Source organism: Ambystoma mexicanum, chromosome 9 (genome assembly GCF_040938575.1).
Source record: "Ambystoma mexicanum isolate Mex_15411 chromosome 9, UKY_AmexF1_1, whole genome shotgun sequence".
Lineage (NCBI taxonomy): Eukaryota > Metazoa > Chordata > Amphibia > Caudata > Ambystomatidae > Ambystoma > Ambystoma mexicanum.
Genome location: NC_090931.1, coordinates 1442716438 through 1442742504, shown reverse-complemented (window position 1 = coordinate 1442742504; position 26067 = coordinate 1442716438). Strand labels below are relative to the sequence as shown.

Sequence of the window (26067 nt, the reverse complement as noted above, 5' to 3'; positions counted from 1 at the left end):
GATGACGTCGGAAGTCTTCAATGATGAAGAGCAGGCGGACCCGTTGCTTTCGTTCGTTTCTCAGATGGGAACTAGACGCTATCATCCCCGACCGTAACACGTATCCTCGTCTGAGCGTGCAAAGATGAAGAGTCAAGTGGCAACGTGAGGCTCGTGACTTGCCAGATACGTCGGAACGTGCCAAAGTCACGTGATGAAGCATGGGCGGGGCGTTGCTATGGGCCGTTTCTAGGATGGGAACTAGACGCTACCTAGACGCTACAGAGTCCGTGAAGGGACACGAAGACAGCCGGTTGAGAGTGGGCGCGCCAGGGGCCAGTAAGAGGGGCTGTTCCGACTCCCCTCCACAATGTATGTTTCTATTCTCCTTCTTTACTCCTTGGCAGCCCCCCTTTCAGTGGAGGGATTGCATGGGAAGGGGCGAGGAGGACTGGGACTGAATAACAGCCTATGCTTAGAGGTGCAGGTGCAATAGGGAGTGAGTCAGGAGTCTTTTTTTTTTGTTATGGGTTAGGTCACGCACTCCAGGCAGACGAGATGCGAGCTGGGCTGATTAGAGAGGTGGACTTGAGCAAACAAGCTTTGACAAATCCAATAGCTGTGTCATTTTTAGGTAAGTGTGAGTGAATAGGCGAATTGATAAATATGGTTGTGTAGGTAGGTGGATGGATGAGTGGGTGCAAGTGCCAAGCCCATTACTCATTAATACCGTTCAATAGGCTCTCACCCGCCAAAATCAAAATTGTTTCTTTTCATTCATCTTGGATACTCAAAGTTATCAGAGGTATGTGGGTGGTGGAGGGGTGGACGGATGTGTTGTTGAATATGACTGTATATTTGGATAGATGAGTGAGTGAATATAGGTGAATGAATGGGTAAATATGGCGGCATAGGTGGTGGATGGGCAAGTTGCTGAATATGGTTGTATGGATGAATGGAAGGAGTTGGTGAATGTGCCTGTGTGATTGTGATTATGGTTGAATATGTATACAGATGAATGGGTGGATATGACTGTTTAGATGAGTGGGTGAATGTGGGTGAATGGAAGGAGTTGGTGAATATGGCTGTATGGATGTGATTATGGTTGTATGTGTATACAGATGAATGGGTGGATATGACTGTATAGATGAGTGGGTAAATATGATAGAACGGATGGATCTATGAGTGGGTGAATATGGTTGTGTGTAACGACTAGTTGGAGGAGTCAACTGCAAATGTTGAAATGCCTCAGCAGTTTGAAAGAGGGTGCGGGCGGCCCTGCTTGAGTACCCCCAGATGTGTCTATCCAGGGATCACGCTCTGCTCCACAAGCGTTTCAGTAAGGATGAGGACAATCACTGATACCTCAGAAGCAAGACATACCTCCCCCCCTCTCTCTCAGCCTGGCATCAATAGATGAAGCTCGTTTGCTCCTTTTAAATCGCATCAGTGCTCGTGGAGGGGGAGCCAGCACATCCCGACCACCATATATAGATCCATGTTCTTGATGTTTCATAAACAGATTGCCCACTTCACGTCAGGACGAAAAGCAAATGGGCTGATATAAATATGATCATGTGGCATAAAATATCCCCACCGTATGCTAAATAGATTTTCCAAGTCACAGAGGCTCTATAACCAGAAAGAGGAATGAATCCAAAAGGCCTGAGACTGGGACTAGGCTCTATAACCAGAAAGAGGAATGAATCCAAAATGTCTGAGACTGGGACTAGGCTCTATAACCAGAAAGAGGAAGGAATCCAAAAGGCCTGAGACTGGGACTAGGCTCTATAACCAGAAAGAGGAATGAATCCAAAAGGCCTGAGACTGGGACTAGGCTCTATAACCAGAAAGAGGAATGAATCCAAAAGGCCTGAGACTGGGACTTAGTTGGTCCTAGTGCAACCAAACAAAACGTGCGCAATCCTAATAAAGCGGGCACTATCAGTAGGCCCCTTAATGTGTTGCATTTGCAATAATTGTATGTATAGTAAATTAGCATTTTAAGCACTTTAATGAGTGTCTCTTGTAAAACAGGCTGACTGCATGTTTTGAAGTATGTGCCGAAATACATGTAGGTAGGTTCCTGCTCTCCTGTAATGCATTTTAGCGCTAAACCTATCGGGATGCACGCTGGTGGAGAAATAGTTCACTTTCAGATCATCTGAAAAAAGAGCACTCTGGGTAATCAAAGGGCTAGGCGGCAGTTGACTTACATTTCAGAGAGATGCTTTTAACCTGCCGTTCGAGCAGTGGCAGCAGCCGTTGTGATTGATGGCTGAGCTCACCTGTGAGGACTTATTACTGGCTACCATTGATGTCCCATGGAGCCAGTTTTGATACAATCATGATGAATACATGATGAGGGTAAACAGTAGGTAGTCCAAACGTTTTAAAAAATTAAGAACTTTTTAATATAGTAGTACTTTTATTTATGTAAATCATCTTTTTTGTAGCGCTTCAAGCAGAATTCCTCTTCCTTCTGAGCACAATCCTAAATAAATGGTGCTCATTCTATTGATTTCTGAATTATGAAAGGGTCAAGTGTTAATGGCTGGATGCAACGCTGCAACCTGCATGTTAAATCTATATCTATACTGTTGGCACTTTCACCCACTGAGCCATATTAAAGACAGGCTTATACTTTCTGCAAACTGAAGAGGAAAGCTTTACTAAAGGGCAGAAGTGAAGTTAAAAAGGGTGGGCGTCAACAGGGTCTGTCTTCTTGTTTGATGTGAATACAAGTAAGAATCAAACTTTAATGAGAAGAGGCATTGCTCATAGTTCAACCAATAATAATATACACTGAGCAAGTGTATTTTTAAATAAGAGGCATCACTCATGTGAGGATGCCCAAGGCACAGCATCTGCACCTGCAGGCAGGGCAAGAACACGCTTAATTGTCTTTTTGTTGTCAGTCTTCATTGGCCAAACCAATCCGTTGGGACAGATATTTCTCAAAGATGTTCAACAGCCGCATACTTCTGTGTGTATGTTGGTATAATTTCATGTTTTTGTATAGCACTGAAGATTTATTCCGCTTGTAGGCACTGTAATAATGGCTATTATTAATACCCAGTGTAATGGTAGTCAATGCATCGATCTCCAAAGGATGAAGGGCTGAGTTGGTGCTGCCGGCATCCAAACTTGCGAAGTGCAGGCTTGCCCCGTGTCCGAGATTAGCACTTAACCAGTGAGTCATCATGCCGGATAAGAGTGTTCAGGCAAAAGGAAGTTAAGTCTATGTGTTTGTTTATTTAGGCGTTTTGTACTGTGTGATGTCTCCTGGTGGCCACTTCACAGCAGTTGCCTTTTGGGCGGCAGTGTGGTGAACGCCTGGCTTTGTGTTAGCTCAACACAGTGATTGCTCCATCAGTCCAGGGGTCATTTCATCTGGAGTTTGAAGGAGATCTTTGGGTGGTGTCTTGTCCGAGGGTGGAATGGGTCCATTATGCTCTGCAATTAATTCTTCGGCTTACTTGTTCCAGTCCAAGATGAGAGGCATTGCAGGACCTCTACTAAGTGTGGGGCTTCTACTAACCTCACTTACATAGCCATGAGGTTCAAGCCAGCACAGGTGGGAGAAAAGGACTCGTGGCAATGCGTAGGTGAGAGAAGAGTAAATACCCTCAGAAGCACTACTTAGGCTTTACATGGCATAAGAAGTGCACCTATCCGTGTTTTTAGATCTGTTGCCTGTTCTGCATGCAGTACGATAGATAGACTGGGCTGCTTGGACGTTCTTGAGGGTTGCTCAGAGCTATATAGCGATGGCACTAGTGATGTGGCAGGCTGGAATACTCTTAGGCTGAATGTTACCCTAGGCATATACTTCTTGCACCTTGTTCTGAAAGGTAAACTACAGCCCATCTACCAGCCTGTGACTCTGTGTTGCTCAAGTTGCATACCCTTCAACTGGTGCTTTCTCCACCGGAGATATTGCCGTTGTCAAGTGAGTATCTGGGAGCTTATGTAAATATGTTCTATTAGGAGTTTTGCTTTGGGCAGAGAATAAACTGCTTGAGAATGTGTGCCAGGAAAGCAAAGTGATGGAGTGGGAAAGGAAAAAAGATTGAAAAATCAAAAACCAGTGTCTAACCATGTTAGCCGTGGATAAGAAGCAGATGGACTCCTAACATGCTGACCTTGAGCAGAGGCATCCAGTAAGTAGCTCCGGAGTGGGCTGTCCTGCTGCCATCTGTAAGGGTGCCCTGCTGGAAGCGGATGTTTGAGCAAAGCTGCTTTATTATTAGACTGTTTAATGTTACACCTCCGGAAGTGGGGTCTCCTTGTATGCACTCTTAACAGCGTTGAGCAACAAGGAGAAGGAATAGCCTGCAGGCGGGGCATTAACATCTTCCAAACTCTTCCTCCAAGACAGTGTGCCTTGCCTGCTGCGAAGATGTCATAGGCTCCAGTGGTTCTGATTTTGTTTGGCTGTGCTGGAGTGGTCATTGCCACAGAGTTTCCTTACAGGCTTATGGTTTATGTCTGGGAACTAGTACAAATGAAAAGGGGAAAGGCTTTGGTCTGGTTGTTATGGCCTTGTCTTTGGGTCATTCAGTTCCCTTGTCATTGGTGCATTTGACCGTACCCACAGTGTGTGATCCGAATCACCTTGACCTACCCTACCCGTCTTTAGTCTGCTGAAATATTAGCAGTGAGTGGGCATGCCCTATAGGAAGCCCTTTTAAAAATAATCCTACAATGTGTTGCGTATAGCATCTTTGCTATATGTATTGGTTCATGCCTGTGTACTTATTGTTTTCTCTCTTGTATTTTAGCAGTGCAATGCTAGCCCAGGTGCCCCCGTCTCCATTGAATTCCAATCCTTTCCCACGACTTGGCCACAGCTTGACCAGCCAGCAAGTGAGTACTGATTATTGAGTTCTTTTGTACATCTGTTTGCATCATTTGGACTCCATAGTGTGTCCTCCACACCCGGGGTTTGCTGTATGAGCATGGAAGGGTGATAGGATTCCATTGTACGATCTGATATGGCTAATGTGGCCCCTCACCTGTGCTTTGTCACATCCCTTATTCACAAGACCACAAACAACCGCAGACATGTTTCAGCCTCATTAGCATCATCACCAGTAGCTTGGGTCTCTAGGCCCAGTAGGCACGGGACCCACGTCTGGGTAAACCTGTCCCCTTCAGTCAGAGTGGCTGCGCAAAACAAAGCATAGCTCTGGGTAACCCTTCAGACCATTGTTCTTCATGATACCACATGCAGCGGTAGACACGTTTAGGTCTCATTGGGCATCACCAGTGCAGCTTGGGTTGGGCAAACCTGCATGCCATCCTTCCTCTTGGTCCAGTGATGCCAAAACATGTCTAGGACTGCATGGGGTCTTGTGCATAAGGGATGTAACCAAGCAGTTTGGCTGGACTGCCAATTTTGTGGTTTGACCAAGGCTGATTTGCATATGGTCTTTCACCTTTCTGTAATGGGTTGGCAGGCCGAGGAACAATGGTCTGCAGGGATGTCCCGAGAAATTGCCAGAGGTTTTAGGTTAATGCTAAACCTTCAAGCCATCCTCTCTTTTGTTTTGCATAACTTAATTTCTCTGCTGTTTGAATCAAAGTGAAATTGTTTAAACTACCCAGAGTAGTAGAAAACCATTTTACTACAATGATATTGTTATGACAACTGTGAAGGATGAGTCATAAATAGTATTCATGATCCTGCCAATCTTTACAGGAATATGTATGAAAGCTAAAGTAGGGCTGTATTGCACTGAAATGTTCTCGTAAATGAAAATCACACGTGTTTCAGTGCAAAACCATGATTAAAATGTAATCCTGACATCAGGCTGAAAGGACGGAAATACTGTAACCTATCTTGGAATCCTAAATGGTGAAAGTGAGCTGAGATCTATTAATTACCATTAAACTGACATGACATTGGCTTTAGCACCGTTTCCCTCAATTAATCAACACTAATCTCACAGTAAATTCATTTTCTATTTTTTAAAAATGTTTTATTCGTATTTGGTTATACAAAAACCTTCCATTTCCATTCACAATATTAAAAGGAAGAGAAAAAAAAGAAAACGATCAAAGTGCAAATTTTCCATCTCTAGTCACTTAAGATAACTATTCAGCGCTAAAAAGAAGCAGAAGAGCAGAATAAACTAAATTTTAAAATTTGCATTAACTGAAAGACACATAAAATGAAAAGGAGAACGAGGGAAGAGGTGGCCTATACAAACACATAAACTAACAAACACATGGAGGTCTTATTCCTTCTCATTTACTGCTTAACTGAGGAGGTAATTCACCTGGAAGTGGAATTTTCAGGGAGAGACCTGTAACCACTTCTTGCTCAACACAATGTCATACTTCTCAAGGACTTTTACCACTGCCATTGTCGGAGAGCTCGAGTGTCCAGAGATTAGTCTATCCTAAAACAATCCAGCCATGTGGTCCTCTCTAACAACTCCAAATCTTGCAAAGAAGGAAAGTCTTGCAGCCAGATCCCCTCACCCTCCAACAGTAGATGTTTCAGGGTTTGGTTGGAGGGTATTTTACAGATGTTACATAGGACGATGGAATTCTCCCCTTTTCCCCCTTACTGCAAGAATCTCCCCTGTGTGTGCTATGTTAAATCTTATTCTGAGAAAGGTCATCCTAATCCTCCAGTCCGGGGAATTTCAAGAGGTATTGGGTTAGAACGCCTTGTTTTTTTCTGCTTTTAAGAAAAGGTTTTCAGGAGTTTGGGAGCGCATCATATCGATTGTGGTTATCCAATCTGTTTCATCTAAGTTCTTTTTTGCCTTTAGAGGGTTGTGTAGCAATGTCTCCAGGTCTGTTCCTGTCTTTTCCAGACCCTCCATTGACCTTTCTTCAAGAGTAGTATTTTGGATTGTTTTGCTTCTAGGTGGGCCTTAATATCAAAATACAAGGTACCCTTCTGAGCAGTGATGATTAAGCGCAAGCGGGAGATTCATTTCCAATCTGCCTGGGATTTGAGTGAATGTAGGCCCAGTTCGAATCTCAGCGTAGACATGGAAAGGCTCAGTGGGAGACACAATACTCTCTGCCAGACTAGCCCCTCCACCTTTGCCAGTCTACATTCCATAGACATGTTTTTGTTTCTAGTCCATAAAGGATCACTGGGACCACTTTAGATGTTTAAAATGTAATCAATGGAATGGTAGTAAATTTGCAGAATTTTGCTAAAATCTTTTTAATCTGGGGAACTAACTGCGCAATCTTCAACTGCACATCCTGTTCAACCTTCCCCTGCGATGGTGCGGCTTAGACCTTATAACCCAGGTAGGTTAGATCTTCCACTCTTAAGATGATTTGGCCCCCTAGCTTCCAGTCTAGGTAGTTTATCTTCTTGAGTGGGTGCTTGAAGACGACTATCCTCGATTTCTTTGGACTAATGGCGAGATCATTTTCCCTTGCATAGACATCCAAGAGACGCTGCAGCCTTGCTGGTGTTTTGTCCTGGTGTTTTGTCCAGCAGGACTACATCGTCGGCATAGGCAAGCCAGTGGATCTTGCATCCGTTGATTATAGGGCTGGCCAATGCAGATTCTTCTAGGGACTCTCCCATGTCAGTAAGGTAGAAGTTAAAGAATAGAGGGGCTCCCAGGCAGCCCTGACGTACTCCTCTTTCTACCATGATCGATTCTGACAGATGACCTTCGTCATCAAGCCGGACTCTAATGGTGGTATCTTTATGGAGTTCTACCAACATAGACAAAAGCCCCTCTGGAATGCCGCATTTCCTTAGTTTTGACCATAGACGATTTCTGTTCACAAGGTCAAAGGCCTTTGAGAAATCGACCCAGGCACCATATAACTGTTGTTCTCCTTTGACCTTTTGTTTTTTAACTTAAGATGCTTAATATAAGCCCATTTAGTGCTGTCGAGTGCCCTCCTCTAAAGCCCGTTTGATGTTTTGAGAGGTTTTTCTTGTCCTTCACCCAGCCCTCTAACTCCCCCAATAAGATCTTCATCAAAAGATTACTCTCAATATCAAGGAGGGCGATCGGCTGATAGTTTGTAGGTTGTAGCCGGTCAACCCCCTTGAATAGCGGAATAATAACCGCAGATTTCCATGATGCAGGGAATTGTTGTCTTTCTAGAATCTCTCCAAATAGCCAAGAGAGAAGTTTGGCCCATAGTTGGGGCTGTTTTATCAGCATTTGATAAGTTAGGCCATTTGGCTCTGCTGCTTTGGAGGAGGAGGATTTGGCAATCAGATCTAATAAAGACTGTTCCCCCAGGGGAAAACACCAACAGGTGGTTTTATCCAGCCTGCACTCCATCATCACAGGGTTCTTGAAGCTGGCTGACAGAAACTCTATCCAGCTCCTTTCTGGCACCAAATTGCACAATGCAGTGTCTGGATTCCCCTCTAACCGACAAATTACTGACCAGAATTCTCCGCAGTCATTGCTTCCTGTTAACTTCAGCATACGCTCGCCATCTTGCTGGAGTCGCCACATCCTCCTGCCCACCGACCACTCCTTGTACTTTGTGAAGCTCTCTTATACTCCCTTCCATATTCCTCTCTACTGAGACCCGCTCTCTTCAATTGTCTCAGTTTCTGTTTAAGGAGCTTTATCTCCTGTCTAGTCGCCTCATCATATGAATGTCGATGGACTTGTTTGCTTCCGCCACCCCCCTCCAACCTTGGCGGACAGATCTGCCAGATGTGTTTCACAAATTCCTCTGGCTGGCATAGGCCCTGCTGGATGGCCTCTGGAATCTCCAGGAGTCTTTTATTTAGAGCTTCCCCTTCTTTTTTGTATTTACACAGAGACGTAACCTGCCATTCATTAGCGAGTAAGTTTGAGCCTGTTTGGCTTGCAAATCTGTTGTAATATCTGAGAAGGATAGTTCCAATCAGGAGTGATCACTTCCACCCCCTTGCTCGATCTTCAGTGAAACATTGAATGTGAATAGGTCAGCTGTCATGAAAATATAATCTATTGTGGAGACGGAGATCCCTCGATGCCAAGTCAGGGCCGCTGGAGTGTCCCCTGGCTGATTCCCATTTACCATCTTCAATCCCCATCCTGCTAAAAATTCCACCCAAACTTCTCCCATACCTGAGATTGTTCGGTATCTACCATTACCAGAGTTTTTTTTACAGTGCTACACATTGGGCATTGAAGTCCCCCGCTAATATTACTCGAGCACTCCCATTGCCGGTTTGTACCTTTCCAGCAATATCGACAGAGTATCCAGGAAAGCCTGGAGGCTGCAACAGGCGGGGTTCCAATAGATATTTATAAGAAACATCTCAAAGGAGGGTTTTGAATTGTTCATTATGACCTTGCTCGCTTGAATGCCGATTTTATTTTTAAAGATCACTGTCGAATCATCTATCGTGGCATTTCTGAGTGCCATCAGCAGGCACCCTGACGGTCTGCCTTTGGCTTTTTGGAGGGCAGGTAGGCAAAAAAAAGTATATCCTTCAATTAAGATTGGATTTACCAACCATGTTTCTTGTAATAATAGAATATCTATATTCCGCAATAGGTGGTCTTTCATTTCCCTGGAGGTGAATGTATTGGGGCCCTGCGTGTTCCAACTAACAATAGACATCCCCCTCTGTCTAAAGGTACTGAGTCCCCACCTCCAATTTCTGCAGAACCTGTGTCAAAATCTCTGGTAACATGGAGAGGGCTTTGTCTTGAGAATTGCCCCTGTAGTTTCTCTGTTCCACTTGGTTGAACTCCAATTTACTGCCTTCTCCAGAGCATCTGCTGGCTCTAGAAAGCCACTTTGTCGCCTGTGGCGCAGTGAAGGATGTTGGTGGAGGCTCTGTGCGTGAGACCAACAGACCCCGTCTCTCCAATTCTGTTGACGCTCCCACTATTGTTTCCAGGCCCTCTCTCAATGTTAGTCCCACTTCGACTGTAGAGGGGGAATTGATGTTTGGAAAACGTACAGATTCAATGTCTTGAGAGCTCAGAAGATAAAGATTTGGTATCTCCTTGAAGTAGGAGAGAATCGCACTTCTGCACAGCAATCTGTGTTTCTTGTTCTTGTCTGAAATTTAGAGCCAGACTTTTGGCATCGCGAATGAAGACATTGCATCTTCTTTGGCCTTACTTTCCCATGCTGAATGTTTTAGTTCATGTGGAGCCACCGATATTTATGTCTCCTTCTTCTCAACTTCCAGTGACTTTCCCCCTCCATTATATTTTAAATCAAACACTTGCCTTGTCCCAATCTGACTTCCTATATCATCAACTTTTTCCCCTGCAATGTGGCCAGGGTTTTCAGGAAGATTGGCGCTATCTTCATGGACTTGCCTTGGATCTCAGTCTCCTTCATGTTATCGATTGATTTTCTAGCCACAGCAGTGTGTTTATTCAATAGGAACATTGGGGCTACCGTTAGAATTCAGTAGAGCCAATGAGGAGCTTTGATCATTCTTCTTGCTCTCATCAATTTGTGGCAGGTGTGCCTCTTTTCTTTCCTTTGTGCTAGGCTGTGTGTTCTTGATCTCCTTTTCCCTCTCTTGACAGTCTGTTTGGAGACCAACACTTTTAATTTCAATTCTGTCCAGTGGGTCATCTTGGCAACACTTGTTTTTTAAATTTCAGAGTTGCTCTATTTTTTACCTGCCTTTCCTCCCCTTCCTTTAACACCCTCCTCCGCAGTGGCTGGGCAGTTTATATGCTCTTCTCCATCCAGATACTCGCTACTGGTGACTTTAGCAAAGATCTTAGGAAGGTATTTGTTTCCGATTTTCTTTTTTATATTTCCCACTTTTTTGTTTCTTTGTTTTTTTTTCCTCTTCCTCGAAGGAAGGAGGGATTCTCTATTTCTCCTCTTCCTTCTTGTTTCTCTCTTCCTTTCCTTCCTTCTTCCCTTAGATCGTTGCTGATCCGTCTCCAGCATGGTTTGCTGAGCTTGGTCCAAACATTTCGGGGGGAGCTCCTTTGATGGTTCCTCTTGACCAGATTCCTCTTCTAGAGCTCCCTCCGCTACATTAGCCAATCTTCTGAACTCCTCAAGTATCGATTGTGACAGGGGGGTATCATCAAATTGCTAATTTGTCTCATCTGGTCTATCTTCCCCGACCTCTCCCCTCTGAACTTGCCACATAGTTTTCATTTGAGTCAGCAAATCCAGTAAGAGTATTTTATTTTCCTCCTCCACTTTTCTCATTGAAGCCAACGAAAGTTGAATGGCTGATGTATCTAATCCTTGTTTGGCTATCTCCAGTCGCAGATCCTTCATCCAGGGCAAAAGGCTGGAGTTGATGATATTTTTACAACCCTCCAAAGATGAGTCCAAACCTGCGGTTTCCTTAGTGAGTTCCAGTAGAATCCCTGCTTGCGCCTGGACTTCGGTCTTTAACAGTTCAAAGACGGAGACCAAGGAGTTGAGGATATAGTTCAGTGCTGGAATTGTTGCTTCATTTGTGCAAGACATTCCTTGTTGGGCGAAAATGCTCTGTGCTTGGATTAGGTTTGGTGGGGAACCAAATCTTCTCTCTTCTTCCAGTGACTCTCCTTCGATGGTTACACTGGGCCCCCTTTCATCCTCCTGGCAATCTATGGTCTCTTTTGTCGCAGATCGTTCTAGTGCAGCCAGAATACCTGGTTGCTCCTTATTGGCCACCTGATTCTCCATACAAGCCTCATCCTGCTCTTCCTGGGACCGACCCATGTGCTGAAGATCTTAGTCGTCCACCCTTTTGTTTTTTTTTCTTACAAATGTGTTCATTTATCTTCTTTTGTATTTTCTTAGTTGTAACTGTATACGCCAGTCCTTGCTTCCAAGATTGTATTATTGGGCGATGCTCCGTAACCCCTGCCATGACTGGAATCGGGGTTAGTGGAGGGCTAATGTTTGCATGAATTTGTGCATGGATTTGTATTATCTGGCCCTCTTCAGCTACCCGAGTGGGGTCAGCAGAACGATCTTCCTGTGGGAGCTGTTGGTCTTGGGGCTCCTTGTCCTCCAAGACCTCCTGAGGTTCTGAATAGGATCTGTCCCATTCTGGGCTTCTAAGGTCGTCCCTTGTCAGGGTGCTCCGAAGTTTCATCTTTTTCATATTTTTTATTTATATTGTAGTTTTTTTCTTTTTCCTTTTGGCTTCTGTTCTGGAGACAGCTTAGCTGACTGCACGTTAATTGCACCCCGACCACTGACCCTCCTCTAGTCAAAGGGGTTCTCAATTACTCCCTTGAAGGTTTACTTTATGGGAAAATTTGAGCCGCTGGGGTGACCCTTACCAACCCGTCTCAACTCTAAGCTATCAGTGATACCTGGGTTGAGACTATCCACACTAGAATTATAGGCGGATAGGGAGGACTAGAGAGGCAGTGAGAAGGACAGCGCTTCAATTTAAGGTGCTGCTTCAGATCAAGCAGGAATTCATTTTCACTTTTGCGTCAAATCTTAATCACGCGCAGCTGAGGGCTTTCCAAGGCACCCGATACCCAGAGTTTTCCTTTATTTCGCTAAAATCCCATTTAGATTTGTTTGAAATAATACAGGAGGGGAGGGGGGGAAGCAGAGGGCGCTGCGCCGTGAATCCAGTAGTCCGCAGACCCAGCTCTCCTTACCTCCTTACCTCACTGTTCTTCCACTCCTGTCGCTCAATTCTTAACCTTGTTGTGTCTGGAGGGCTGCTGCGAGGCTATTTGTCCTTCAGCTCCCTGATCCATGCCGGTCCCGATCCTGGTTCCTCTGTATTGGATCCGGCTGCACTCGGGATAGATGTTGGTCCTGGACCTGCGTACGGCATTGCACTGTAACAGTCCTCGGCTATCCGGGCAGCACGGCAAGCACAAACAGCAAAAAACAGCGGTTACAGCCTCCGCCCTTTTCTCCTCGATTGATCTTCTCTCATTCAAAAAGTAGCACATGCTCCTCCGTACACGAACACAGAAGAGAATGGCCCGATCTTTGGTGCCTGCCAAAACCTGAGAAGCAACATTATGCATCGTTATATAGTCATCCTTCATCCCTATTGGGACTTCCGCCAAATACAAGCTAAAGGTTTTTCATTTTGTCAAAAAAGGCGACCTGGTGAAGTCTAACCCCCTACATATGTGCTCCCTACATTGTTTATTTAAATCACTCATTGAGACAGAGCTGAATGAAGCAGAGGGCCATAGACATTGGGAGATGCCCTGCAGCCATGGGCAAGGGATTGCCCGAAGGCTGCCTGCTGGAGCGAGTTAGCAGCTGAAATTTCTGGAGAGATTTCGGTTTTACTGAACGTCTGCTTTCTTTTCATTTTCTCCTTTCGTTTTACTGCGGCCATGCAGGTTACTGCTAAAGTGCCCCTGTTTTTGAAGGGCAACTTAATTCATTAAGCACAAGATTCTTGCTAGATTTGTTCATACTTTATTTCCTCAAACAAAATTCTCTGACTTTCAAATTGAAACTTTATTTAACAAAAACTGATAGAGAACCAACAATTACTTATGAATTTTCAATTACTGTACCCTTTAAATTGGCATATCTTTTAGGAATTAAATGAATGAGGATTTTCATTACGTATCAAAGCACCGATAGTGAGCTAAATAGATAACATTAGAAAGCTTATGTCACATGTATTTTCTGTAAACCAAAGAACTCTTATGTGCATATCTTTCACCGGCAATAATAGTTGAGTCTTAGTGTAACAATACGTTGTGGCATCCAACACAAAGCCACATAAAGATGGTTTTTTAGATTGTTTAAATTAAATTACTTTAAATTGACATATTCAGTGAAACCAGCCATGAAGCTTAGAAGTTGGTTTTAAACCGACTGCAAAGTCTTGTACCAAATGTAGGGGAGGACTGGTCTTGGAGACCCCCCTCGCCTGCATCTCCTCCCCAGGTGAGGACCATGGCTCTGTGGGCGCCCCCTCATGCCACCCGGGCCCAGGTGGAGGAGGGGTCGCCCGCTGATGACATTGCTTCTCGTATCCATTACCCGCATGTGCTAAAAGTTAAGTAGGCCTAGAAGCCATCTTGTCTAGCAAGATGGCGTTAGCTCAGCGCACTGTAGCGCGGCCCCCACCTTTGGAGGGCTTTCAAGCATCCCTGTCGCCACAGCACCCTGGCAGATCCGCTGTGAGCGCGTTCCCATGAGAAAGATGAATATGAGCTAACGCAAAAATACTAACACTGTAACACTTCACCTTGTACAATGTAATACTGCTCTCCGTGTGACCCAGGCAGCAAGGCCAGGGCGACGGGGAGAACTGCAGCATAAGACTCTGATGAAAGCAAGCAAGAATCTAAGTATGATTGTTAAAAAACTACTTCTCTCAATAATAACCTGCAAAATTGTATATTGATTATAGAAATGTATGTTTATCTGACACCAGCGATGGGGAACTCATACCCCGCGACCCTTTACTGTAATTGGACTAACGCTGCTAGATCACAGAGGAGGATGCACACAATTATGCACTGAAATGTGTAAATACTTTAGTTCTGTGCGGAAATCTCAACCCTTATCACCCTCTGTGTCCCACAACCAAACGCTACCTCACATGATGCAAACGCGTAAATAAAATAACCAGATACTGTAGTGGATAGAAAGCTTTACAATTATAAGGTACTCAGATTGATTGTGTCAAATAAATGTTTAATGAAGTTGAAATGTATATGCTCGAATAGCTTAAACAAATACTGTAAGAGTGTTCAAACGTTATTAATGTTCTCCATTCAAAAGTCGGCAACACACGAGAAAAATACCTTTGTGAATACGTGCAAGGCCATTCTCCCTCCCACCCTGTGAAGCCTGCGCCGTGCTGCCCCACCTCCCCCAACCAGGCTGGACCCTCTCCAAAGACTTGTAGGCCCCGTTACAGCATCCAAGGCCACAGCCCACCACCTGCGTTATTTACAACACGGCAGTAAAACCTCTGTTTGAATTCACTGATCCACCAGCACCCCCTCGTAAACCCCACATTCCCCCAGACCACCTTAAGATTCATGGCTCCGTACACACGAGGCCCCCAACACTGGGACAAGACACAGCGGCCCATTCATAACAACTTTTAACGAAACAGAAAGACATGTACCACCCGTCCCATGCCCCAGAGCCCAGCCCCGTGACCTACAATACCAGTCAACAGGACACAGGTAAATCACACTCTAACAAACGGCCACCAGACCCCTCACAAGGTGCATTCCTCCTGTGTTGCCTTTATTCGTAAGATAACCTACTGAAAGATTTACTGTAGAAAGTAACATGTTATTTCTCCACTAACTGCACTGTGCATGGCTTAGGGCAAACAAGTCAGGGAAGATATTCATCTTTGTCACAGGCTGCCCCAGCGCACCAACACCGCCCGGATGAACTCAAGCCGACCTATCAGGCCCAGCCCAACCAACGAGGCTGACCAGTGACGTCTTCCTGCCAAGACCAACCACGCTGCAGCAACACCTATAGTTAGTCGACGCCACCCAATCCCAATGAACCTGTGCCCCCTATAGTATGTAGGTTCTGATGACGTCTTTTGTATTAGATATACGCCTGTCTTTGCTATTGTCAGACAGAGCGCTCTCGGAGGTTGCAGAGTTCTTTGCATGCCCTATTCAATTTGATAAACTCCCACTTACGCTCACCCCCACTCTGTCTTGGCCTTATTCCCATTACGGGAGAGTCCGTTATTGTCTCTCATTGCGGGGAGGATCGTGCTGTTTTGGGGGCGCTTCCTTTCAGTGGTGACCCCGATAGCGTGATTTTTCTGAATTATTTCTTTCCAACTCCTTATACCTGTCCCCTTTTGGCACGAGAATCTCCGGTCGAAAAGGGATACGCACGGTGTGCCGGCTCCGGGAAGCCGCCCGCCAACGGCGACCGGTACACTAAGCAGTGCGCACTCAACAGAAAGGGGGTACGGGATCCCCGTTGAAAAATCCCCTTTGAGTGCCGCTCGCCGGAGCCGGGGCTGACTGTTGAGCAGACGGTAACACTGTCTGGACGGACCCAGTTTCGGAGACTATCGGTTCAAGACGGGCACGTGAGTACCGAGTGCGAGCGATCATAAAGGGAGTGGGAGAGGAAACTTAGTATAGAAAAAAGTGGACGGGTAGAAAAGGGGAACACAGGGGTCTACTAAAGACCAGTTTTAAACTTTCTTTGCATTTATTCTTTGCATATGGCCATTAGGATCAAGGAGTGAATAAGAGATAAAAGTGACGGGAACCTAGCTCCGAAAGGGGGTGGAAGGCGGCGCCGCATAGTGCTACATTGACTAGTACTGGGAATATATGAAGAGGTGAAAAATAAGTTATAGGTGTCTGGAAAAGGGAGACACGGAGAATATATATATTAGTATATGCTACTCTTTCTATTCTTTTTTCTTCAAGGGTTAGGGGTCAGGACTCGAAGGGAGCCTAGGTTGAACTTGCCAATATAAAATAGCACGACAGGGAGTCCAACTGCAAGAGTGGGGATCGAATATTGACACATATAGATGTGCGTATTAATTACATAAGTAGAACGACAGGGACAGCTGGCCAGGGAGGAAAGGGAGGGAAAAGTGAGCTGCGAGTGAAAGGATACTGTGAGGTGCGCGCACATTGTGTGTGTGTGTGTGTGTTGGAGAAATAGTTGACGGTGTGCACGCGAGAGGGTGTTCATGTATGACTATTGGATGGCTATGATGAGCATGATCGAATGAAGGCCTGCAGAACCGAGGACAAAGAAGGTGTGGGAAGTGCGATATTGTTTGATTGATGGATAAACTTGGTTGATATCACTGATAATTTGCTCTTATCTGTGCCACACAAAAGAAAAAATAGTAATATCTAGAGTAAAGATTGTAAACGATTACTGTTGTTAGTTGAAAACATGGGGGCAGAAACTCCCTTATCACATATCTGTAAAAGCCTCCCGGGGTACGCGGAGCGGATTAAGAAATATCATGATCAATGGATCACAGAATTGAAGGGGGATGGTTTGCCCCAGATCTGGCCCGAGGGGGGGTCCTTCGACAAAAGCATTCTAGATATGGTATCGACATGCATTCGTCTTAAATACAAGGGAAAGCAGTTGCACAATAGGAAGGAGATATTAGATCTCTGGAGATTGTTTGAAGAAATACCACCACCCAAAGCTCCGGTCACTAACACTGATCTACCATCCACCACCGACAACCCACTCATGATCCCGAGAGAGGAAAAGGAACAGCCAAATGTAGAACCACCTGTGGAAGTGATAAGTTTGTATCCAATATTAAATAAGCCCGTTCCCGCAGCAGGATACAGCGACCCCACTTATGTGCCTCCCCCGACCACTACTACACCCCAAAGGCCAACGGCACCCCCGCCATACGAAAGTACTAGGGAGCGAGCCCAGGCAGGCACACAAAGGGTGGACATAGAAAAGCTAACGAACGATTTGGAGTCAAGGCTCTCTATAGCGAAAGATGAGCTTTCACGAATAAAAGACATATGCGAACGCACAGCATGTACTCCGGCAAGGTCAGGGCGCGCATCTAGAGCATCAAGTGAGAGTAGGCAAATTGAAGATGGATGGAAAAAAGGTGAGATATTGTTCAGGATTGAGGAGGAGCCAACCCGAATAATAGAGGTGGGGGCATTGGAAGGGAGTGCTAGTGATGTAGAACGACCAACAGGGATCAGAGAGGAACTATTATGTGATATCCGGGGCGATCTAGAGGAGAGTGACAGGTTGAGTATGGCGGTAGGAGGAGAAAGCGAGGAGCTGGACGGTGCATGCTCACTGGGAACAATAGATGATGAGTGGATGGGACGATTAAGAAATAGGGTGGGGAAGATGGCCTCGTTGGGATCAGCAGCGACCAAATTAGACGCAGGTGCAACAGCGAAGGGGAAGTTACAACTCCCGCTGTTACATAGAGGGGGAGGGAGGCCAAATTACATCCCATGGGCTCAGATGGACAAGGCTAATTTATTGAAGTTGTTACCCCCGCTATCAGGGGGGGCGAGTAAATGGATATATGCATTTGAAAAGCATACTGCCGGAGTACCCCTGGCAATAGGCGATGTGAAGAGCCTACTGGTATCAGCAGTGGGGGACCAGGCAGACAGAGTATGGGCAAAGGCCGGTTTCCCGGGAGTAACATTAGATTGTGATCGTCATGACGGGGCTTCCTTTAACACAGTGCGTGCACGGGTGTGGGATGCCCTGAGGGAAACGTTCCCAGATACTCCAGACTTGCAATCAGTAATGCAATGTACTATGAATGACGGGGAGGATGCTATGGATTACATTTTCAGGGTCCAAGAGATGTGGAGAGCAGAAACGGGCACGCCCTGGTACCAATCGACATCATTATTTTATTTCATTATTAAAAGAGGGCTCCCAAAAGAAGTGCAGAAGGCGCTTGATAAGATAGCGGGCATTGAGGCAAAGGGGTGGCCGGAAATCCAGAGTATAATTGTGCACCATTGTAAGAGAATTAAGGAAAGGGAGAAGGAGGTGGCCCAGAAAAGATTGGCAGACGAGGCAAAGTTAGTACAGACAAAGTTGGTGAAGGTCGCAGCAGCAGTAGCCGCGCTCCCACTCATTAGGGAGGGGGATGAAGAGGAGGAGGGGCAGATTGCAATACAAGGGAGGATGTCAGCTAACTGGGCTGGCACAGGCCAGCGACAGTGGAACGAGCAGGAGCAGAACGGTGGTCCAATGTGGCAAGAGTGGGCCCCACGAGGGGGAAGAGGTGGGTACAGGGGCCGGAGGGGCGGACAAGGGTACGGTGGAATGGGAGGAAACGGGTGGCAGGGTCCCAGAGGTCCACAGGGGAGCTGTTGGAATTGTGGGAAGTGGGGACATTACTCAAGGGAGTGCAGAAACCGACCAAACAATGGGTTTCAAGAGGTAGAACAGTATGGACACCCCCACCCAGGGAGCCCATACGGCCTCCCAATGGGACAACCCCAACAACAACAAGGGAACGTAGGACAAAGGAGTAATGCGCAACTGCAAGGGCATCAGTATAGAACACAGCACCACCCACAGAACAATGACACGATACAGTACACACCAGGTAACCCCTTCGCCACAGTAGCAAATGGAGCCCCCGCCCCTGCACCCTACAGTGGTGTGTCGGTTGTTTCTGGGAGCGTATTCAATCAAGGGGGGGCAATGAGACACCCAGCATAGGACAGCCCACAGAGAACACTTGCGTGTCCAGTTCTATCTACAACCTACGATGCATCAGAGGAACCATTGATAGGGGCACAGATAGGAGACAAGCAATTCATATTCATGGTGGATTCGGGAGCGGAGAAATCATGTATTAAAGAGGGCCGGTTCCCGTTATCTAACCGGAAGTTAGAGACGCAGGGGTTCTCTGGGGCTGTAATTGAAGTTCCTTACACGGAAGAATTGGATGTAACAATAGGAGGCAAAACAGTGAAGGCGCCCTTACTGTATTACGAACGCTCTCCAATAAATTTACTGGGGAGGGATCTCTTAAGCAAACTAAATATGACGATATCATTCACAGAGAGAGGTATAGTGTGCTCAACACCCGGAATATGTCCACTACGCGTGATGGCAGTAGTACAGGCCCATACGCTCACGCAAGAGATGAGAGGGTTACCAGAAAATGAGGAAATGTTTATTGAGGGCATGAAAACATTGGCTCTCATAATCCCAGAGCTAAGGAGAATGGACTGGAGGATCCCAGCGGAATTCCTCTTTCGCCCCATAGTGTGCCCCGACGCAGCCCCAGGGTCAGTACTATCATTGGACTTGCACGCAGTACATGTATCAGCCAAAAGAATATGTGTGATTGGTATTGACAAGGAAGGATGCGAATGGCGTACAGTACTGTGTACAAATGCCAATATCCCACTCCGGGAGCTGTCTGATGAGGAGCTCTTTTCAGACGAAGAGGCAGAGGGCGAAATAGTGATGGAACTAGCAATGCCATGCGACATCATGATTACAGTGAGATAAATCCCAGTACAACTAATGGCAGTGGTAGGAGCGCCACAGTCATTTTTCGATGATGACATGAGGCTTGTACCTAACAACCTATGGACCAACGGCCCCCATGATGTAGGGCTACTACATGGAGTTCAACCTGTAGTAATAAAATTAAAACAAGGAGCAATATTACCCCGTGTAAAACAATATCCGTTGTCCCGCGAGGCAGAAGAAGGGATAAAAGAAACGATTGATGCCCTATTAGCACAAGGAATAATAGTACCATCAAACTCCCCATGTAACACATGCATTTACCCAATCAAAAAAGCAAAAGGAGGTTCATGGAGGATGATACAAGATTTACGCCCACTCAATGACGTGATCCAGAAAGAGTTTCCTTTGGTCCCGAACCCTGCAACAATATTATGTAACATCCCAAAAACAGCATCTCACTTCACAGTTGTTGACTTGAAAAATGCATTTTTTTCAATCCCCTTAGCAGAAGAAAGTAGGTACTTAACAGCATTTACACTGGGGGGAAAGAGATACGAACACTGCAGGTTACCACAAGGGTACTGTGAAAGCCCAAGCATATTCAACAGAATACTACATGAAGACTTAGGGAACTTATCTGTAGAAAGCACAGTAATTCAGTACGTAGACGATTTACTGGTCTGTGCACAGGACGAAGACGTATGCAGAAAAGACTCAGTGACACTCCTGGCCTTACTTGCAAATAAAGGGTACAAAGTGGACAAGGGAAAACTGCAATACTGCCTGACGGAGGTCTTATACTTGGGGCAGTTGATATCAAAAGACGGAAAAAGGATCATACCAGACAGAGCAGAAACAATAAGAGCAGTGGGAAATCCCATAACAGTAAAAGACATGCAGAAATTTCTGGGAATGTGCAACTACTGCCGAGCATGGATATTAGACTATGCGGCATACACGAGGCCCCTATTGCAGGCACTAAAAGAGGCCCAGCAGGAAAACAGACACATACAATGGACAGAAGAAATGAACACATCATTTGACTCACTGAAAGAACTCATATCAAGCGCTCCAGTTCTGGCAAACCCGGATTATGGACGCGAGTTTTACCTGTTCTCACACTGCAAGGGAACACTGATGACAGCAGTGCTGACGCAGAAGACATCATTGGGCCATAAGCCCCTGGCCTACTATAGCGGCACTTTAGATGCGGTGATGCAAGGACATTTCGCGTGCGAACAATCACTCGCTGCAGCCGCGTTCGCCATTGAGAAAAGTGCCACGATAGTAATGGGATGTCCAGTAACGTTGTTTGTGGAACACTCATTATTTGCAATACTAGAAAGGTCAAAGAGCACACTGACAACACAACGCGCAACAGCATATGAAATAATATTGTCCAGCGCAAACATCCATGTGGTGAGATGTAAAACAGTGAACCCAGCCACATTTATCACAGAAGCTTGCACCATAGAGGACATGCAAAACCACGATTGTGTAACACACACAGGCGACAAAGACGAGGATCAGGTAGTTTGTGAGAACGCCCTAAATGAAGGGGAGGTGTATTTCATGGACGGATCAGCATCAATTGACATGGACACAGGAGAGAAACATGTTGGTATGGCAGTGGTGAGGTTAGAGGACGGCGAATATGAAACATTAGTGCAATGCCGCCTCCCGTCACACTATTCAGCACAAGCAGCGGAACTGATTGCATTGATAGAAGCACTACATGCAGCTAAGGGTTGCGCAGTAACAATATACACAGACTCAGCATACATGACAACAACTGTACACGGAGGCCTGGCAAGGTGGGGGCGGAGAGGGTTTCGGCGAGCAGATGGAACACCTGTTCAGCACGCAGAATTGTTGAGAGAATTAATTGAAGCACTACGAGACCCCACAGCAGTAGCAATAGTAAAATGCCAAGCACATACATCAAATACAGATATCGTGTCTTTGGGAAACGCGGCAGCAGACGCTGCCGCCAAGGAAGCTTCATACTTTCAAAAAGGTGAGGTAGGGGAATACATGTTACAACACACAACAAGCCAAGATATCGCTGCAGGATATAACATGATGCCTACACAAGAAATAATAGAGTTGCAAGAGGGAGCTAGTGCAGAAGAAAAATTACTATGGACTAAAAGAGGATGCAGCAAATCGCCAACAGATTTATTATGGCGCCAGGAAAACTCAGGGAAAGCAGTAATGCCAGTAAAATTGTTAGAAATAGCATTTCAACAACTACACTTCCCTGCACACAATACAAAGCAGCACATAGTGGCAGAGATACAGGAAGATTGGTTTGCACCCTGTCTCCAAGAACATATAACTAGGTTGGCTTTAGAATGCACAACGTGTCAAATTTACAACTCAGGAATGACATTACGCACACTAAGGGGTACAATACCAAAACCCATTGGGCCATTTAGAGAGCTCCACATTGACTATGTCGATATGGGAGAAAGATGTAATGGGGCACGTTACATGATTGTGGTTGTGTGTCCATTTTCGAGGTGGGTGGAGGCAGGCCCCTGTGCACGTCCTGACGCGAAAGGCGCTGCAAAGTTCTTAGTGAGGGAAGTATTCCCGCGCTGGGGAATTTGCGACGTAATTCGCTCAGATAACGGCACTCATTTTGTTAATGAACTGTTCAAGGAAGTGACTACATTATTGGGAATAAAACACAAATTGTGTTCGATTTATCATCCCCAAAGCAATGGCGTAGTGGAAAAGATGAACGGACTGTTAAAAGGCTGATTATCTAAATTATGCTTTTCCCTAAAAAAGAACTGGATCTACTGCCTGCCCCTTGCACTGTTTGAACTGAGAAACCAGCCGAGCAAAGACCACCATTTGTCCCCACACGAGATCGTGACTGGGAGGAGAATGCATACATCACATTCGCCTCTCCGTGAACGTTCAGATGCACACAGAAGCGCTGCGATATTGGGTGAGGAGTTTACGGACTACTTGAAAAAATTAACACAGGCAGCGCGCGTAATAGCAAAGCAGCTTGCCCCGCCCTTCACAAGCGAGGAAGGTAGCACGACTGAGACAGTGACAGAGCCTGACAAACCGCTACAGTTAATGCCAGGCGATTTTATATATGTCAGAAGTTTTGTGCGAAGATGGAATGCACCACGTTTCCATGGCCCATATGAAGTTGTGTTTTCTACGCCCACGGCGGTTAAGGTTAAGGGCCTTAGATACTGGGTGCATTTGACAGATGTACGAAGAGCATATAACCCCGTGCAGGTTGAGGTGCAAAATGAGGCACAGACAACAGCAAATAATGAAGTTGAGCAAAATGAATGAACGATGAACCTGCGCATGTATGGCGAATGATCATAAATATGAATTGCAGGATGGCGCGTATAATGGTATTAACAAAAAAAAAAAAAAAATGTTTTTTTTATTATTATTATTTCTCTGCTTGCATTATTTTTCGTTTTACACACGTGTACCAGTATATGAATATATTGAATGATGTATTGATTTCGTTTACTATGAACCCCTTGTCTGTGAATTCAACTCCTGGCACCCCACCCCACCCGTTCCCTGTCAAAATTACTTTGGCGCTGACGGTGCCAACAAAATGTTTACATGCATGCACTTAATGCACTTTTGTATCTCAAACTGGAGCTACCATGGCATCTAATGGGCAGCTTGCAACGGATAGATTTAGTAGATTTAGACAATTGTTGATTGACAGATGTAGGTACTCATACGAGTGTGGATTATCACTGTGTGTTAGTGTTTTTCATATCTATGTTTTGTCTGGTAACATATTGGTTCATAGCGTTCATCTCTATCGAGATGAACGAGGGGGGAGGGGGGAGTAACTACACCCTGTCCCCTGGAACCAATCTAGCTACAAGTGCGAATACCAGGGAAGGTGATTTTTTGGTGTGGGATGGGTCAAACCTTGTATGGGGATACTATACTACACCACCTACTGCTGTGTTATCAAAAACAAAAGGTTTACAGAATGAAATACAAAATGCTACGATGTCTGTACCAGAAATGTCTGATTACAATGCTCGCGGCTTGAATGACCGGAACCTATCTGCCATATCATGGTTGTATAGCAGCCCCACTAGCCAACCCGCCCCCATGAGAAAAAATGACCTGTTATTCATTGAAAAAGACGGGAAGGTGAGAACTATGGCATATGAGGAGGTGGGAAAGGGGGGTGGGTATGAGAAAGAGGGGCCTATTTTGTCATTTACTAGAACCAAAAGACACATAAGGAGCAAGAATAGCAGACGGAGAAGAGAGACAAGTAGGAGGGGGTATGATGAGTATTATGGGTTGGGGCTGGATAAGATGGAAGACCCACGACACCCCCACCAAGCAAATAAGTGGTATGCAGACATGAGTGCAACAGCCAAACAAACAACAAACGAGAGCTGTTATGTCTGCTCTCTCATTCCCCATGCCTCAGGCACACCCAAAGTGCTGCTACCTAAAGAATTGCCTATTGTGGATGCCCAATGTCTCCTTCATCTCACACTGTGCAGAATAAAGAACACCTTCCAGGCACATGACGTCAGTTTCAGGATGATACAGACTGAGAAAACCTGCTACCCAAAGCCAGCTGGGGTGGTATGTCTTAAAGAACCATTTTTTGTCATACAAGGGACACTCTTTTCAGACAACAAGTGGAAGGATGAAGAGGTAATGTGTAAAGCGGAAGCACTGAGGGGGGTGCAACCAGATAAGCTGCAATGGATAGAAGAAATGTGCACAACAGTATGGAAAGAGCACATTACCAAACTGACATGGGTGACAGCGATGGAAAAACCCTTCAAGCTACAGAGTGAAATAAACAATGAACTATGTTTCAAGGGAGAGGGGAAAGTGGCAATGGGAACCAACAAGAAATGCAACAAAACCCTCACCATCCCAGACATGATGAAAGGAACAGCTGCATTAATGGACACATACTGGGTATGCGGCAACCAGGCATACCTGCACCTTCCCCAGTCGTGGGGTGGCAGCTGCTCAATGGCCACTCTACATTCGGCCCTAATGGTGATCCCAGAAAGCCACGTTGACACGAACAAAAGGACACAAGAAAGCGTGCACCAGGGTGTGGCCCCACCGACTGCTAAATCACACATCTATGTCCTGTCTTCCGGAGGCAAGGAAGAGGCACTATCTCGAAACAGACGAGCATCAAACTACATATCAAAGGCATCATCTGATTTGTTGGCACAGATCCCAGACAGGTATCGACTGTTCAGCTCCGTAGAAACATTCTTTGCCTCACTTATTTCAAGTGTCCAAGCGAGGGCAAATGCAAAATGGCTCCAGATAACACGGTGGGAACTGATTCAGCTGGCCAATGACACTGAAGAAGGGTTTAACATAATAAAAGTGGAACTGCGAGCTTTAAGACTGATGACCATGCAGAACAGGTATGTCCTGGACCTGTTAACGGCGATGGATGGAGGTGTTTGCCGAAAAATAGGAAGTGGCTGCTGCACTTTCGTACCTTCTGAAGACGCAGAAAATGGATCCCTGTCCCACGTGATCGAAGCAGTGCACAACCTGGGAGAAAAAATGAAGATGGAAGGTGGAGCAGCCGATAGCACATGGTTCGACAATCTCTTCTCCTGGGTCCCCTCCTGGCTTGGAATGACTATTAAATTTTTGGTGCCAGCTGTGGTGTTCCTCCTCGTCGCTTTTTGCCTGTGCCAGGTGAGCCTCCGATGTTGCGCTAACGCAGTCCCTAACGGTGCAATGATGATGGTGACAATGGACAACTCCAGTGGTACAATTAGAGCAACACAAGAAGTACACGTGCAGACAGGAACAGATAACACTCCCAGGTAGCAGGTAGTGCCTATGTATCGTGACAAGTATATAGTAGACAAATTGTGGCACACCACCATCAAAGAACCCCGCGATCTAGAATGGTATGAGGAGGTCTGGGTAGATTTGGAGGAAACTGGTGACTGTATATATTTGACATGTACACCAGACGAATATGCCAGGAGAGGGGAGAGCTTAAGGGGGGTGTGCAGGGCATGGATGCCCATCAAAGGAACACCTGCATGGGATGACGCAGTGGTAGAAGAAGGAGAATGTAGAAGGATAGAAGAGCTAAAGAATTCGTTACTTTAGTAACGAAAGGGGGGAAATGTAGGGGAGGACTGGTCTTGGAGACCCCCCTCGCCTGCATCTCCTCCCCAGGTGAGGACCATGGCTCTGTGGGCGCCCCCT

The 26067-nt window shown here is 45.8% G+C and overlaps 1 protein-coding gene across 2 annotated transcripts in view; it reads left to right on the top strand.

Annotated features, from left to right (window-relative positions):
- The first annotated feature begins 205 nt into the window (after nt 1-205).
- CFAP65 (cilia and flagella associated protein 65) overlaps nt 206-26067 on the top strand; it is an 825303-nt gene continuing 799441 nt past the window's right edge. The window contains exons 1-2 of one of the 2 annotated variants that reach the window (XM_069616861.1): nt 206-351; nt 4767-4848. In XM_069616861.1, the coding sequence (XP_069472962.1) occupies nt 4771-4848 (78 nt within the window). In that variant the 5' untranslated portion in view covers nt 206-351; nt 4767-4770. Of the gene's footprint in view, nt 352-4763; nt 4849-26067 lie in introns of both variants that reach the window. The other variant, XM_069616860.1, reaches the window with a different exon arrangement.